At 38.1% G+C, this 19024-nt stretch overlaps 1 protein-coding gene across 1 annotated transcript in view; it reads right to left on the reverse strand.

The window, feature by feature from the left end:
• The window catches only part of hwt (SH2 domain-containing adapter heavyweight), a gene marked incomplete at its 5' end in the record, with an annotated part of 129148 nt that overhangs the window by 37305 nt on the left and 72819 nt on the right, over window positions 1-19024 (reverse strand). Inside the window, 2 exons of the mRNA XM_071593980.1 lie at window positions 2818-3031; window positions 7676-7786. Of these exons, the coding sequence (XP_071450081.1) occupies window positions 2818-3031; window positions 7676-7786 (325 nt within the window). The remainder of the gene's footprint in view (window positions 1-2817; window positions 3032-7675; window positions 7787-19024) is intronic.

Consider the following 19024-nt stretch of genomic DNA (forward strand, 5'->3'; position numbering starts at 1 on the left):
TACTTCACGTCCCTTTTCCGCAAGGGTGGAGTTTCAATTTTTTTCTCTCATTTTTTTTCTCACTTCTTCGTCTTTCTTCTCCCATCCCACTCTTTCTCTTCTTTCGGCGGCGGCGTCATCAAGGACCATCAGTCTTCGGATTGGTTCTCTCTTGAGTCCGGCGGGTCTTACATCCGACGCCCTCCCCGGAGTGGAATCGTTCCCTCTCCACCCCTAATTTCTCGGATTCACGCCTTTCCGATATCGGTCTTGAATGCGTCTCATTCTTAACGCAAGCCTTGCTCCCCGACCCGACCTCCTTCATTTTTCATCCCTGCCGCCCGTCAGCAAGGGCTGGCGGGCGTGTTGAATGAGATGTGCCGGGGTCAAACGGGGGGTCGTGGTTTCGATTCCCTCGCGTTAGGGATTCCCTGCATGGCGAAGGCGAATAAACGTAAAAACCACCCGTGACAGCTATAAAAGGGAACCGTAAACGCCAAATGAAATATCACCTCGCTTAGTCCGCAGTCTGAAAATATCCACGGCCGTCAAAATTGGGACCCATTCATTAGGGCTACATGTACATATATTTGCAAGTACTCTGGAAGTCTAATGTAAAATTTTGTGAATCGTATCTTGCTTAATGTGGACTAATGTTACGTAAGAAATGTGATTTTCCATGCAAGATCGTACAAGGGCATGTAACTCGACATGCAGTTTCGAGAAAATGGTTCTTAGTCTCATTTGGTATACTCCACTAAGTTCATTTATCACTCTCCATACTCACGTTTTAAACTCCACTTCGTTCATTTATCTCCTTCTATGGTCCTGAGCGCGTGATTCACTGGACATTGAAATGCCGCAGTCCAGAGAAAGTGATTTTTCATGCTTAGGGAATGCTTTTAGATTCTAAAGGTTGAGAGGTTTTCAGCGATTAATTTGGTTCCTACTTTTACTTATTAATTTGGTTCCCTCTAGCATTTGTAGAGGTGTGCGACAGCTGAGGCGAGTTTCTAAGAAAACGAACTATTATTACATGGTTAGGAAATAGGGTATCAGGATAAAAATGGGGTAAATACCTGGGCTGGCATTAGCGTACTAAGAACGATATGCGTTAAAAATTCCTTCCATTTGACAGACGGACAATTTCACACGACTTGCATATCTATGTACTCGCATCACGACGGCCGACCAAGGATAGGAACTACCTAAATGCGGTCGGCGCCGACACGGGTTGAACCAAGATCTTCAGGGTGCACAGCTACCGCAACAATAACGAAGTACATACTGCTTAATTATGGAGAACACTTCAACTTTTCTTTGTCTCTAATCTCCATTCATGGAGAAATTGAGTTTAAAAAAATACACTTTCGAGCGCCAATTAAAATTCTAAAAATAGCGTCAAAAGTTTGAGATATCTTTTCAAAGTCGACTTCTCAAATATGGATTTCACATACAGCCATGTGCTTCTCACTGATAGACTACAAAGCTCACGCCTGGAAAAATGAACCAAACGGGAGTGGGGTTGAGAGATATTAAATAGATGGAGAGGTTTAAAGTTCGATATGCGACGACTAGCTGTCGGCTAAGCCACGAATTATGGTATATTAGAGGCGAACGCTGGCCTCTCTTATTTAATACAAGGGAGGCCTAATACTAATTTAATTATTTTTATACTAAAGTTATACATATCAATATAAATAAATATATGTACATATATAAATACATGTTTTAAGACTGAAGGCTCCTTCACTTAAGACGACTTCATTATAGATATAGTTTAGCTACATTTTTCACGACTCTACTTCGACCATAAAAATTGCAATGTGTAGGTATAAGGAATTTCATACAAATATGGAGGCACACAGTTAATTTTCTCAAACAATGGCCCACCTACTGGTTTCCACCTAGCCAAATGCTTCCGGATACATTTGTTGTTATTTCACTTTAGTCGCCATTGTAGCTATTATATTAAATGAAAGAAAAATGCTTGGGGGTTTTAAACGCAAGATCTATTTTACTCTACTTACTTCTATTGGAGCTCATTTATTTATTTAAGACAAGGTGTAAGCAATTTATGTAATAATTTGATAGACGTGTGGTGTAAAATTATATGTAACAGTTTAATTTTTTATTTTAATCTTTTTTTTTGCTGATTGATTGATGTTAATGAGATGTAGATTTTCTCGTTTTGTGTTAGAGATTTGTGTTTGGAAGTTTCCTTTCAGTGTACCTTTTTTACTGACTGATTTCATTTATTATCTTTTGTGATTACTTTGGACTTTCGTACCACCTGACACTGTCTATCTGCACATGTAAATTATAATAATAATAATATCACTCGAAGGTAATACGCGAAAAGTCCCATTTAAGCTTATATAATTCCGTAAAATCGATTATAATACGTACAATATAATTGAGTTGTTCCATAATTGAACAGAAGAAAATATGATTTATGATTTAGCAAGACGAAGACGCAAAATAATGTGATGATTCAAATCATTGATAATAATTACGAATGTTATATATAAAAATATATTTACCTTTACAAAATAACAATATACTGAATTTCGGGGAAGATTTCAACTCTATTTTTCTTAAATACGTTTTGCTTTGGGTTAAAAGTCACAAAAATCAAGATTCCAGTTTGATAGAAATAAGGATCGAAGTCATGCTGTGAATAAATATTTATCATTGTTCAATCTAATCATTGATAATATTGCCATTGTTACGGTTAACTGGGTACGGATGGTGAATGAAGCGCGGCTATCACGAATAATAGTCTAACGTTCGTCCACGGGCACCAAGAGTTCTAATGAAACGTAGGCAGCAACTCACCGGCGAGGTCGTCTACTTGGGAGCAGCCCTGAGATGCCTGGCCACCGACCGCGGCCTCTTCGTGCGGTAGGAGCGGCAGCGGTGGTCCCACAGGGTAGGGCTGCGAATAATCCCGGTCCGGGCTCGTATAGAGTTTGGCACCGCTAGGCTCGTCCCCTGGCCGGAGGTAAGCCTTGGAATCCCGGGGATCACAGTATGTCTCGAGAACCTCAATCTGCAAAACGGTGGAGCGGAGACAAAAATTATTACATCCTCCCCTTTCATACCATGATCCTCATAAAATGAATGTTGTGTACCTGATGATGAACGGACGACACCGGTCGTGCTATTAGGATTAAATTCTGAGTTGAATTTTTCTGAATCTACCTTACGTTAAGCACTACCTCTTTAACATGATCATAAGCAGTTGAATTTAAAGAGTGTATGGAATTAAACAGAGAGGGAAGTTTTAAAAATGGTCCTGGCCACTGTGATGAGAAAAGATTATAACCGGGAGCCTGGCTACAAACGATACAAAACAGTATGGTTTTGAATTATGAATTCGAAAACCCGTGGACCTCGCGGCTGTGCACACGACTGCAATTATTTCTTGCGGATGGAAGGTAACTAGTTAATTTTGTCCATTCAAAAGATATAAGCAGTTCATAATAAAAGTGGGTTCTTCCGTATGAAGTTACTTCGTGTGATGAGGTATCCCAATTTTTTTTCTGAAACTGAGAGTGAATTTCAAGATGTGGTTGAGCGTAAAATATGCGGACTCACTTTGTGGTTACAAGACATGTATGGCTGCACCGTACTGTGCAAAGGGTTCGTATAGCTTCCGATAGAGTGAGAAGCGTTTTCAATAGTTAAAATGGAGTCGTTTAGTGCACAAAAACAACGAGTGGCTTATCTGTTTTTCCCACTTGTGTGTTTCAAAACCCATCGAAATGCTTCGCCAATTTTGGTGATGGTGTTTTGGATGAGAAAAATATGTTATTGGTTGCAACAGTTCAAAGAAGGCCAAACTTCGCGTGACAATGAGCCCAAGAAGTCATGACCACGAACCAAATCAGTTTTTTCTATGGGCATAAGAATCCACAACAGAAGCGTTATTTGCCGCCACGTAATCGTTGTGCCGATTTTGTGAAAAATGTGCGCATTTACAATGAGGTCATATCGAGGAGTAACAGATATGTCAACTTTTCTGGCGTAAAAATTTTATCAGAAAAAATTTAGGAGACAGCACTTGAAAACAAGTTTTGGATAAATAGTTCGGAAATCGAGGAATCCGTGTTCAAATCCCGGTTTGTTGCAAATGATAATTTCAAATTAGACATTTCTCGCATACTTTTGCGCATCGTGGAATTACTACACTTTATATACTGTTGCGGACTTTCCTACAGTTCCTTTGAATTAGGATTGTAATAAAAACACCAAGCATCAACAATATCATAAAAAAACAACAGGGTCATTTATGTGCTTGTCGTCCTTGATTGGAACTTTTTCCATTATAGAAAAATTTTTATTTGGTCTCTGATGCTTCTTTATCTAGCGAGTCATGTATTGTCGAGACTAAGAAAAGAGAATGGCTTCTCCTTAACTAGAAAATGAGAAATATACATTAACGTAAAATATTTTTGAGTATCAATGTTTTTCTCTCTTACTATTCATTATCATAGCATAACCAAAATACATGGAATTATAGGTAAAATACAATGAAAAGTGTAGCCAAATTGAAAAGATCTTAAAATATGTATACCCCACATTCTCTCACTATTTTTCCCTCCATTTACTCATATATACAAATACATATAATATATTATTTCTATATATAATAATTTTTAACATGAACAGAATAATAAAGACACTGTTATATACGATTGTGTGTGTATATATATGCATATGCGTATGCGTGTATTTATAAATGCATGTATATATATATATATATATATATACTTATATGCATAAAATATATATATATATATATTATATATACATAAGATATTTTTGTTTTTGTTCGCTAGTGCTAACTTCATATACATTATTATCCAGGTCCGTGAGACGTTCACATAAGTTAAAAATATACTCGTATACACACATATACACACACACAAAATGTATTACTGTTATATGCACATTTATTGTTTGCTGTACAATTATCTATCACTTAGATATTTAAATAAAAACGGAAAAGAAGCCAAAAACAGTCATTGCGGAAAAAATGTAGAATTGACCTTTTGCAAAGTATCCCATAAAATAATGATAAAAAGAAATTTGTCGTCTTCTGATGATTTGACTAAATAAGAAAAGATTTAAAACAAAAAAAGTATATAGGCAGAGAATATAGAGATTTGAAAAATATAACATATAGGCAGATTGAATTAGTAGGTACTTATACAGAAATATTATACTAATTTCTGCAATTAAGGAAAACTTTGGAAGCCCAAAAATTATAAATAAAACTGTGTGACATATGCATATAATGGTTTATGAGAGCGGTATTTCTGTAGAGACCAGGGCACGAGGATTTACAAGCATACCGTGGTTGGTAGATTAGAAGCATTTTATGCGTGGGGAAAATTTTAATGAAGTCTACTTAAGCAGTGCCACAATTCTGCTCTTCGCAATTTATTAATGGCGAAAGGTTTATCACTTATCCGCCTTTGTGTTCCAGTACTTCTATCTCTGCTAATCCATTTTGGAGGTGAGATGTTCTCGATTACGCACAACAGCTATTCACGATGGATATTCTAATATTTCTCGGAGGTTAATAAAAACGCCTTCTTTTTTACAGTTTCGCAGAGCAACGAAATCTTTTCAACATTCGAAATCGTGAAAATCTTTTCCCAAAACTTAATTTACCCTTGAATACAGAATAGCATATTATGCACTCCTTAAAATTAATAATACATATGAAGCCCTGGGGGAAAAACTTGCCATCTGAGAATTCCCAAACTAGTTTCAGAGAATGAAAATATTTCGCGTTAATAAAGTTTAACCTCGGATAAATATTGCAAAAATAGTGGATAATCATTATTTCATTTCTGAACTTAGAATAATTAATTTTTTTAATATTTTTATTTTAAGTTCAGATAAAATGTTTTCATTGGCAATTTTTTTAAAATTTCGACATGTGACTGTGAGCTGTCACGTTGGCTATAAATTTAATAAGTTCAAAAAAAAAATGGGTTATGGATTCACCGTAAATTATGTGTTTTTTAAATAACTTTGGGATAAATAATTAATTAGATATGCTAGGTGAGCTGACGGTAAAAGTGGTGTCTAGTTTCACAGGATTTACTGCGCGCCCTGGGGCAACAACTCAAAACTCTAATACCCTCTATGGCAAAGAACTGTCGGAATTAAATCAGCATACGGGATTATACATAGACCGTGTGCACGCTAACCAAAATAACTCTCCCTCTGCACCACAGAGATGCACTTAGTGAATTTGAATATGCAGGGATAAAGCCAGAGGAGTTGTTTTTAACATTTCATAAAAGGCACAGACGTACGCCCTGCTCTGTAAAAAAGACAACGCTATCCCACACCAAAGTGTATTACATGAAACCGCGTGATATTTCAGAAAGTTCTAAGTTTCTCTCACCTCTATGTTTACTTGAAAAAGATAAAAATCTTGTTTCTAAACCCAATTCCCTCGATCACCAGAATCCGCTATAAACTTTTATTTTATGCTTTCCCTCTCATCACTATTTACGTATTGATTCAATGATGAAAGAAATCCTGACGGAGATGTCGATTTATTACTTATGAGAGATAAACTAGAGATTGGTTGTTTATCGAAGCAAATATGCCGCGAAGGAAATATTCAAAAATTAAATGACATGTTTATATAATATTAAGAATGTATTATTGAATTTAAAATGAATTCAATGCACAAACTAGATTCACCATCTCGATTGAAAATTTATCAACAAGACATTTTTGGCTATTTCTTTATTTTTGCCTATTTTATAGTGATTATCAGGTGTTGATTTTACAAACTATATTTCTACACAACTAAATACAATGTGCCGAAATAAAACTTGAGGGTCACGACATTCATAAATGGAATTATATTGAGACTATCGAAACGTCCCATCGTCAGTGCATAAAGTATTGGCTTGCCATTTTTTTCGCCATGAAATTATTAGCAAAATTGTCTTCAAAAAAATACAAATTCATCCAAATCACTATTTTTGTTATTTTCACCCAGAACATTTCAAATTATGGGGAACAGTTTTTACTCAGTTATTTTTAATTAAAGGCGCCGAGTAAAACCATGAACCCTGAGAGCAAGGCGGAATTTTATTATGAACCAACTCTGAGAACTAAGGTAGGGCGCCAGAATTTTAATTGCGTTTTCATCTTAACGATTGGAATAAAATTGATGGGTGACGCAAATGCTTCCAATCCCTTGCAATTTAGTTATCCTTCGGGTAGGTAAGGACAGGAAAATCCTTTCAGGTCAATGGTTTCATTCAACACAACGTAATTGAATGGGTTCTTTGCTTAAAAGTGAACTTTGGGCATTCTTGAAGGGAGATTTTGCCGCCGGCATCTCATTCAATCCGAATGAAATGCACGCTTGAAAATAACGTTCCTTCCATATAGCAGACCACAAGGTAAAAATTTAATCTCTTTAACTCATGTTCACAACGTGTACTTGGGACATGCTGTAGTGCATTATGGGCATGGAGAATTCTAGTCTTCCACGGCTTATGATATGTAGAAATAAGGCCGTCTCCCGGAGCCATTTCAAAGGAATGCCCGGGAGCGACTGATATGAAATATGAATCCCCCAAAATGAATGTCATCCCACAGTGGAGCGCCCCTTATTGGCTCAGTCAAATGATCCGCTCTCCATTCAACTCACCCGCTCCCCACTGGGACTTGGCGTAGTCCAGTTGGTCAATCCCACGGCGATGCTGAGGGGTCGTTTGTTCACAAAGTCCACAGGGATGGAATAGTCGTCGCAGAGGGAAGCCTTCGAGAGAGGAGGAAGAGGGAAAGAGGATTAGTCAAACACTGCGGCAGATTCATTTCCAGGCAGTCATAAAAGATAAACCTGAGCTGCTACGTCCACAAATGAAACCAGAGTAAGCAGCGGTCACTTAATAACCGACATATCAACAGTTAAACTCATATCCAGTGAACGTTCTATATAACTAAAATCTAAATTAATTCTGTGCATGATTTCTAAGTTATTGGTATCGTAATCTGAGCACATTTCATTGCGATTTATTAAAAACTCCCACAAACTCTAGTTCAAGACGACGGGACATTATTTCTCAGCAATAAAAATAGTCAATTTATCCTGGATTTAGAATTTATTAATGAAAAATTACTGTTGCACCAAAGCTGAAATATTTACCTTAAAAACTCGCAAACTTCTGCAAAGAATGTACTAACTGAAAACATCTAATAGTAAATACCTCTAAAAATCCGCTTATGCCTGTGGGCGGGTCTTAGATGGCAAAAATATTTCCTAGGAAACAAATATGAGACAGTTTAAAATATACCCTCGGTAATTTTGAATGTTCCTGAGTAAATGCTGATACGGATTTCTTATAAAACGATAGCATGTATTTCTCAGCAATAAACCATTATCAAAATATTAATTCTATACAAATAAACCATTATGTTAACAAGTTTTAAACTAAATCGAAAAATTAAATTTGGACCAAAGTTTAAGGAAAATCATGCCAAAAGTAAATTAAATCAAAACGTAGCTCTTAAAAATACACTTCTATGAATAAAATTAGCCAACACATAAGGCCATTCGGTTCAAAAGTAGTTGCCCCAAGAAGCCTAATTGTTCAGGCGAAGGCTGGTTATTACGGGGGAGTACTATGGAGCTCCGCTTTAAACTAACACTGAGATATTAAGGTTGGGGAACCAGTTCCTCCCCTTGGATAGCCTTTATTATTCTATTAAGTTCCATTAACCAGATAATACTATTTTATATTTTTAGATAACTTATTTTCTTTCAAGTCATTGAATATACATTTAAAAAATAGATTTTGGACGGTTACTATCAACTATTTTCTACGTAACGTGGGAAATACCTCTTGTTTGCCCTGCCTTATTTCTTCCAGTATCCCTTCGCGCATTTTCCCCGGCTTCATGCTATCTAAAAAGCTCACTCTCTTCCTTCCTCTATCCCATTTTCCTAACGTTCTCCTTTCCATCACCACCTTCAACATCCCACTATCTTTCAATTCTCCATCCACTTTTTCTGCCTCTTCCGGAAGCCAGCTCCTCTCTTCGCCCGCCATGTTTAAAGATTCGTCTTTGGCCTTCCTCTCCCTTCAATTTACTTTCTCGATTATCTCCTACAGCTCTCAAATCTCCAATATACGGTAATCCTTTCGCCTTAAAGGCCAGGTTTCACATGCATGAAACACTTCACCTCATATTAAAATCTTTACTAATCTTTTCTTCCTATATTTAGTTAGCGTAACGTTAATCAGGTCTCTATTTCTAGCAAACACTCCTTTTGCTAACGTACGAGTTCTTAGTTCGTATAGTTCTCGTAGTTCTTCACCTAATCTACCTTGCTATGTCCCTTTTCACCTAAAATTCCACCAAAGCGCTTTTGTTCTATCACTCCTACTTTAATATTTATCTTAGCTTTCCTACTTCTTTAGTTGAGATCTCTATAAGATTGAGATGTCCGGACGAATGGCCGAAGATATTAAACCCGTAACCCTTCGGTCAGTAGCCGGACGCTCAACCGCATATCCGACCGAATGAATGATTTTATTACATACATAAGAGAAATGAAAAAATGACGCAATGTTCCTAGGGATGCCGTAAAGAGTCTCGAAATGAACATCACGCCGACGCGTTACAGCGATAAATCTTTATGCTACCTCAGTTTACCGCAAAACGAGCCATCCCCTTTATTACTTTCATCACAGCTGATCCTTCGCCGATAAACACTAAGTATGCCGTCGTCCTTTATGTCCGCATCTGTCGTAAAAGAATGAGTAGTCGAGACTTGTAATCAGTGACGTAGAACCATTTGTAGTTAAGCGCATATGAGGTAGACAGTCGATAACTACGAGGGCCTATATGGTGGTTTCAATTTACTTTGACCATATTCTTGAACTTGTTTTTTAATTCTTGGTTTCGGATCGGATTTTTATTTCTGAAAGAATACGTTTGAAAATTTCGTAAGACACTCGAAAGAACACTCAAGCAAAGTCAAAGGCAGTAAAGAAACCTAGTTCAAAGACGACAGGGAATATTTCAAGGGATGAAAAAACTTTTTATGCAATATATGGGGTTTATCAGTGAAAAATATAACTGCACCAATGCAGATATATAGTAAAGCTAAAAAATTAACTGACCAACTGCGTAAAAAAACGTATTGCTCAAGGGTTTAAATGGCAGGACCTACAAACGACGTCTTACATGTGGGTGGGTTTTGGATGATATATTTATTTCACAAGGCACAACTATGATACGGTTTAAATATAATTGGCACGCACGGTTTAAATATAATAAGCGTAAGTTAGCTTTAAATTACATAAACTTGGGCAAAAATAAAGATAAAATCGATTTTGCACCTACTATCGACTCCAAAAAAAAACTTACTGCGTTAGCTTTTTAAATTTCTATTCACCAGGGAGAACATATGCAATTAAGCATACAATGGATTTAGTTATGAGGTTATATGAATGATTACTCAACTTCTTTTGAGCATATAGTTATTTCATAATACATAATGCGGTTTAAGTCATTAGATATCCCATTTTTCCAACAAAAATGCATGCACCAGAAATTTTAAATTTCTGCCGTATAATATAAAGGTAGTCGCACATTTTTTCATAACGTTAGCGCCATGATTAAAAGGCCGCCGACAGAGCTTATGCAAGAGTTGTTTGCCCACTGTAAAAACCAGCTGGTCCGTAGTCGAGGCTAGTCACACAACTTCTTTCCATGGCTTCTTTAAACCGTCGCAACCACAAGCACACATTTTATACATGTCCATTACACCATCCATCACCCTATGTCTCTAGTTCAATTGAAAATTAATTTAAATGTGTTTTTAAGAACTCAATCTTAGAAAAAGGATGATTATACACTGCTGTTGGACTCAAAAAGGTAATTTTTTTGGGAAATGAAAACGGCTCTCACTGTTGCGGAAGCTATATTTATCTTGCGCATTGCATGGTAGAGCCACGTATGTCTTTTGTCTATGAAGAAAGTCCATATATTTTACGTGCAACCACATATTTCAATTTACCCCCAGTCATGAGTACAAAATTAGGCAATCTTAGACCTTGGACCTTTTATGTTTTTATTTCAGAATTGTACTCCCTGAGCGTAATGGCAGAAAGGAAGAACTGAAAAGTAAACCTAAAGTGTGGATCGGGAGAAGTAGGTAATAAAATATGTTAGGAAAAAACAATTAGGATATGAAGATAATCGGTAGATAAAAGATTGTACTGGAGAGCTGCTACAAACAAATTTTACGATGGATGACGTAAACTGAAGTTTTCTAATAAGAATTACACCCTTACGGGAGCTTAATCCCAGTGCATCATAACTTTTCTTTGACTATGGAAACAATGTACATTTAAAATGTATTTCTCTTCAGATAAAATTTGAAAATAAAAAAAATGTAGACGTCACCTTGGGTATGTAACTCGTGTATCATATTTAGAACATTAAAATTAAATGCGGTTCCAAAAGATGATTTTTCAAAATAGCAGTGGAGTTTAAAATGGAGTATTTTTCGGAAGCTCCTGGGGACCCGCTTGTCCTTAAGACCCCGATAAACCTCTCTTGCCCTGTAATTAGTTTCTCTCCGAGGTTCACAGAACACCCATTTCCAAGAAAACATAACCTGGCTCCTAATTTTATCGTCGGTACCATATGGCAGAAATTGGTAACGACATAACACGAAATCGATTGTATCAATAAAAAGAATGTTGTGGTATCATAAAATTTAATTTGAACTATTATAGGTTAATTTTATTTGCGCGGGGTCATTTGAAGCCGGATATTGCGGCGAGGAGTGCAGCACCAGTGAAAATGATTGCAGTGCTTTATAAACTAAAGCCAGCCAAAGGCGATAACTTAGGATGCCATGTGATCATTTTGGGATGAGCAGGCTTTCCTTGCTTGGACGGGTTGAAGCATAGTATTGGATGGACGCTATTATCATAGTTAAAAACACGAAATTAATTTGTTTCAGTTATATAATATGCACTTAAAAACATGACAATTAATAATTTCGGAAAAGATGTAGTTGAAAGATATTTCCGATCACATTTGGTGTTACCGTTAGCACGGAAAAATTCGTCCAAAATGTCACGTATTTCCACCTCTATCCAATTAAGATTGAAATTATTCATAGACACAATGGTACGTTAAAAGAGTTCCGAAAGCTTTCAATGGAGTCGGTCTATCAGAAAACAAAATATAGTCTTTCTGAGATTAAAATATTCAATACATAATTTAAGATACCAATACCCTCAGTTTTGGCATATTTGAGTATTAAGCAGGTTCTGTTTTGCACAGGTTTGACTGTACGCGTATGAACTATCACTTTCAAAAGTCAGTAGGCTCGGGGAGAGGCTAAAAACATTCGTTATGTTGACACTCATTGTCTGGCAGGCACTCCAGCCTGCCAGAACGATGTAAAATCATCACATTCCAAGTGCCTGCCAGGCATTTGGGATTTTCCCTTTCCCTTCCAAGTCTCGGCGCGTTGGTGATTGCCTACAGACAATTGGAAGTAATCGCACATACATCAAATGGCCATATAGATCAGAATAGGAGGCTCGGTATAGTGTTTTGTGACTACCCTTCACCGAGCCATGCGGTGTGAAAACGGTGTATTATGACGGTCGACCAGTGTTCCGCTCCGCGACGAAAGCGAGAAAAGAAAGAAATAAAAAAAAGGAAGACTTGAGTGTACGGCCGGCGCTCCGTGAAGGGGCGGCGGACATGAAATGGAGGTCGTTTAAGGGCAAGGGAAAGGGGGGAGTGATTCGAGGGAGAAACTAATTTGGCGGGACTTGAAAACGGAAAATGGCAGTGCAAGCACGAAAGGACGGCCATCGCAACGGGGTTGGGAGTGATCACCAAAGCCTTTTCGCAGCAGATGGACGGGAGGAGAGGAGAGGTTTACCGAACTCTGGAGGGTGAATGGTGGGGCGGCCCAGGGGCAGGTAAGGAGGGCAGTAATGTAGAAGCACGCGTTCATGTGTGTGAACAAATATGCACGTGTATGTATTAATTCAACGAAAAAATATTAAAAAATTACTCAAATTTCGGCGGTTCCAGCCGCCTTCGTTGGTATACGAAAAGTAACTCTCTTTTTTAAAAACATTTTTTACGCTGGTATTTATACAAGTATTTATACGTATGCATATATATATATATATATATATATATATATAGATATATATCAGAATATATATATATATATACATATATATATACATATATATAAATATATATATATATATATATATATATATATATATATATATATATATATATATATATATAAACACAGATGTAGATTTTTAGAATATAGAGACACAAAGAAAGGACACTCACAATTTGTTATTTGACGTTTCGACAGCACGGCTGTCGTCTTCAGAATGGCGTTCTCGGGGAAGAGCGGATGGGGATGTGCGGGGGAGAGGTGTGGGAAGGAGAGGTAAAGGGACCAATAGGAAATGAACAAGGGGGTGGGGGGGATATGTAAGCAGCCAATTGATGCATTCAGTGGGCTTGGTTCAGCCCGGGCGGTTTGAATGATTGGGCCACCCAGATATGCGCCATCTCGCGGGTTCTCACCTCTATTATACTCGCAGATTTGGGAAGGATTTCAATCACCGAAACAGAGAAGCAGTCGTCAAAAGATTGGTTGTGGGAAGCGGTGTGAGTAGGGATGGGATAATTAAGAAAGGTGGGAGATTTGGTGGAATATCGGTGGTTATTCATGCGGAGGGAAAGTGCGGTCGTGCATTCGCCCACGTAGAAGGCAGGGCAGAAGTTACAGGAGAGGCGATATATAATATTAGATGGCGAATTTTACACTCTGACCTTCACTTACACCCCTACAAGATGATGGTTGTTCAAGAATTGAGTTCAGAAGACTGTGTGAAACGTTCAGATGCTCTGTTGAAACCCGAAACTATTCCATGGTCTAGGGATGAAGCGTATTTTCACCTGTCCTGCTCAGAAAATAAGCAATATTTTTATAACTGGACGACTGACAACCCTCGCGAACTTCACTCAAGATCTCTTCATACATGTATCTCCTGTATCTCATTCCAATTTGTAAAACTCTCTTGTGAAATGCGGTAAGTTTCTCAACGATATAAAGTGACGTTCCATTTACGTTTCTTCTGAGATATTCGTATTTATTTAACTCGTAGTTGACAGCCTTGCTATAGATGTGATGGCCAATGATGAAGCGGTAAAAAATAAGAAGGCTTTTCTAATGAAGCTTCTGACCAGATAAAAGACAAGACCGGGGTTACACCTTTTCTTGTAGACTTCTCTACAAAATAGGTTTTAATAAAATTTAAAATGACACATTTGGATGTGTTTTCAAGTTGATGCAAAGGGACCTAATTGTATTCTAAATTTCACCAACATGGAGATATATTTTAGATATTCCACGTGCCCTGATACCACTCAAAATGGTTTAACCAGCCCTTCGTCGCCTTTTTCACTACACTGTCTTTATTTGGGTTGAAAGAGGATAGTTTATTGTGTTTTTGATGCGCATAAAAGCTTTCGAGCGTTCGCGTGTCATATCTTGAAAAAACCCCTTTTTGATGAATCATGACGTACTTGACACACCTTATTATATGTACACAATGGTCGAAATTTCAAGACCATATGGCCTTTAGAATGAAAGCTTTGGTGTTTTAATTGATATAATTATGGCTTTTAGCATTTCAATGCAACAATTTCAGAGCGTAAAAATCATTCGCCTTGACTGGGACTCGAACCCAGATCCCTCAATATGGATATTGAGGGATCTGGGTTCGAGTCCCAGTCAAGGCGAATGATTTTTACGCTCTGAAATTGTTGCATTGAAATGCACATTAGCGGATGACTCCGTTAAAAGTTACTGTTGCGGCATCTCCCGCAGTTTCTTTGGAATTTGGCTTTTAGCATGTTTGGAGACGTAAAAGACTTCCATCGAATGTTCGGGTAGAAAATGTGTTAGATAGAAGATTCCGTCCATGAAACATTACGTCTAGCAGTTTGTTTGAACGTAAATCTAAACAAGTAGCCATGGACACTGGAACAAACTTTAGCCCAGCCAGTATAGATGTTATTTAAGATAAACAGCTTTAATTGCCGAAATGGTATGGCTGAATGCCATATCAGAAGTATTTATAGCAAAACACAAACATGCGAAGAGGGAAAGGGTTGATGTCATTTTTATTTTGTCATGTGTGACAGTATTTGCTGGATAATAATAAATGTTGCTCATTGAAAAAGTGATTATGTTTGTAATATTTTACGAATGGTTGCTATAATAATGAAAAACCTGGATAATTAGAAAATCAGATAAATTAACGCTGTACAACTAGTAATTCATTAAATACTTCACAGTGTCATTTTTGGTGTTGCAATCCTTAATAATTCATTGATATAGTGACTGCTACGAGGCATAGAATAAAAACAGCACTTAGTCTTGCGCTTTATGGTAAATTTATTTCAATTCTGGAAGAAAAGGAACATCAAAGAAGTTATTGAAATGGCACCATTTCTATTCATTAATTGTGAATAGAATTTGATGGAAGAAACTACCACTCCACCATGCCGCTGTCATTTAGATATTTATCTGACGGAAAGTCTGTAAAATGCGGAGAAATTCGTAGCCCCAAAGTGACAGTTTGGTGCACTGTGTCCTCCATAGGCATTATTAGGCCTTACTTTTTTGAATCTCGAGGTTAAACGTTTACTGTGAACTCTGTGCGCTATTGTGAGATACTGGAGACATTTTTACTCCCCAAAATTTAAGAGTATGAAGAGGAATATGACACAGAAATCTTTTGGCTGTAACAGGATGGCGCCACGGCTCATACTGTTCTTCGTTCACGCCAGATCCTGCAAGAAAAAATTCGCAGCCACCTGATCTCCTGGCGAGGGGATGTTTCATGGTCCCTTCGCTCCCCAGATTTGAGCACACGTTATTTTTTCCTTTATGATATCTCAAAGCTGAGGTTCACAAAGTTCGACCGAGGACCTTGGAAGGTCTTAAGGAGGCATTTACAGATGTAATCACTAGCAAACCGAAGGATATGCTGAGAAGAGTTTTTGAAAACCTTTTTTGAATGACTCAACGTGTGTATCGCTCCCCAAGGTCGTCACCTGGATGAGATAATTTCCAAAGAATAATGAAAATAAAATGATATTAAATGTTGTTTTCAGATATAATAATAATTTTTAATTATTTGGGTTGGGTTTTTTACAATTCACCTCTCTAATCAGGGATTCCATTCTGCTTCACCCTTTATATATAATTTATGTACCTGCATGCAACATTCATAAATTATTAAGAATAGTCTCAAGGATAAGGGTAAGTTTTTGGTGGACCATGGAACTTGACACTATGTGCAAGCACGACGCAACACGTCTTTAAACCCAACTCTACACTTTACAATAATTTTACATACTTTCTACATCAGTTGATTTTATTCATAATTGATATTCTTCTGTCAAAATTGATATTCTTCTACCTCGATTTCCCAGCATTCTCTCCTCAATTATCGTCTTTGACATCATATTATACCTCAGTACCTATCGTCTGCATCCACTTGTTTCTACATCAAATGTCTCTCATCAATCATCTCTCTTCCCTCACCACGCCCAGAACTTCATCGTTCGTTTTCCTTTCACTTTATTTTATTTTCTTCAGCCATCTCCACAACTACATCTCAAAAGCTTCCACTATACGGTTATACTCTTGCTTTAACGACCAAGTTTTGAGGTAAGAATGCAGGGAAATCGAGGCAGAGGCAAAAAATGTGATAGAAAGAATCCAGTGCTAAATAATGAACTATTGAGTTATTAAGATTACGTTTAAGGATATTTTGTGCCATATTAAGGCTTAGGGATAAAGTAGTTTGTAGTCACAGGATGAATATCCTGTAGACTACTAATAATAACTATTTCCTTTCTACTGTAGGAAAAGGATTTTGTCTGAGGGAAAAAAAGAATCCTCGACTATGGTTAATGAATTGGGCGAAGCGGATACACGACTCCGTTAATCTATCGCCCCAATTTTGTCAACTTTGCCCGATCCGACGTCGTTTAGCAGGCCTCGATCGATTGACGGCCGTTTCCTGGATGTCGCACGTGAAACCACACGATTGATGAGTCTGTGATAGGTTTAATCTAGCGCTGAGTCTTCAAGCTTACATGGGACTCCAGTTCCAGGATTAATTGCATTACACCTTGTGACTTTTCCTGGCATTTTTCCACGCTTCGAGCAGCTTCTCACCACACTTGACTCACATCTCTAATCAACGTGTTTTTTTGGCCTGAATGAGGACGATTTCAATTTTAGTTTAATTAGAAGAGATCCGTCTAAAGGTATAGAGGTTATATAAAACAAGGTTTAACTCTTTCGGTCCTGTGTTTTTTTTCCACTTCAAGGAAAAACGCTCTCGAGTCACCTGATGGGGAATGAATGGTGTACTGGCTTCCCACCCGGAGTTCCAAGGTTCAAATCCCAGCGGTGGCAGTCTTTTTTAGAGGATTCAGTACCCCTTTTTGGGTGATATGTGGAGAGCACTTCAAGTGGAGTACGCCATACTTAGGAAGGGACGTTAAATTGTGTGCACCCCTTAGCGTCTATAGTTAAGAAAGGGCCAATACCTACTCAGGGTTTCCGCCCATTCCCTGAATACCCTACTTCTAGCAAATTACGAAACCTATTCGTAATGGGGCAATCGACCTAAGCTGTCCATCGCCTCCAACCTTAATAACCATCACAACTGCTGAATCTCCTGGTGCCCCTACCTGAGCTTTCCTCTGCTCTTCCAGTATGTCGATGACGTCGCATGGTCCGTCGACGTAATTGCCTTTTTCCCTCCACTCTTTCTCTCTCCATCCCTCCCTTTCCCTCGCCACTCCGAGGGATTTCGCCGCTAGACTTTGCTCCATCCGGGAGTAAAGTTATCCACCGGCCATTAATCCCTTTCTCATTTTCTCCCGACTGGCATCGCTGCCCGCTGCGTGCTCGCTCCCGATTGGACGGGCCTTCCCTCGGCCGTCGCGTGATCGAAGCGGTCTCGATCGCAACGAACCGAGCGCGGCTGTTTCCACAAATTAGAATCCCTCCCACAAGAAAAACCCCTCCCCCCTTCCCAACATACCCTTCCCCCTCCACTCACTCACACACACCACCCGTTCCTCATCAACGCACCTTCTCCCTCCTCCCCCACTAGTTTCTTACCTCGACTTTCTTTCTCTCGACGCGGATTGGTCGATGGCCAATCACTCGGGGGAGTGCGACCACAGCCAGTGGTAAGCCGTCATTGAAGTTTGGCCATCGCCCAAATTGCCTTATACACCCCTTAAATCTCTCCCCAACATTTATACACCAACCATATATATATTTTTATATATATATATATATGTATATATATGATTATATATAATATTATGCATAATAATATACGATTATATATATAATTACATATATATAATGTATATATATACGAGGGTCATCCGGAAAGTAGTACCCGTTCGTGAAATAAAGACACAAAAGTAAATATTAACAAACATAAAAAAATTTATTTGAAAGAGGATACTTTAAACTACTTCTCAACATAATCTCCAAGCAAATTAAGGCATTTGTCATAACGTGTGACAAGTTTCTGTATTCCTGCTGCATAGTCCTTCGCCGCCAGCTCATTGAGATACGCGAGGGACCCATCTTGCACAAATTTTTGCATAATGCAGATGGTGTTTAACAATTTCATGAACAATTGTTCGAGAAACATTGGGAAAATGCTCACAGATGTCATCAATTGTGACGCGCCGATCGTTCCTCACGAATTCGTCAACTGAGCTCACCAGTTGGTCTGTAATGACAGACGGTCTCCCCGAACGCTCATCGTCGTGTGTGTTCCCCCTCCCCATGTTGAAGTTGCGACACCACCGCCGAACAGACGACTCGTCCATTACATTGTCTCCATACACCTCCTTTAATTGGCGATGAATA

This window comes from Hetaerina americana, unplaced genomic scaffold, assembly GCF_022747635.1.
Source record: "Hetaerina americana unplaced genomic scaffold, ioHetAmer1.1.p SCAF_6, whole genome shotgun sequence".
In the NCBI taxonomy this organism is placed as follows: domain Eukaryota; kingdom Metazoa; phylum Arthropoda; class Insecta; order Odonata; family Calopterygidae; genus Hetaerina; species Hetaerina americana.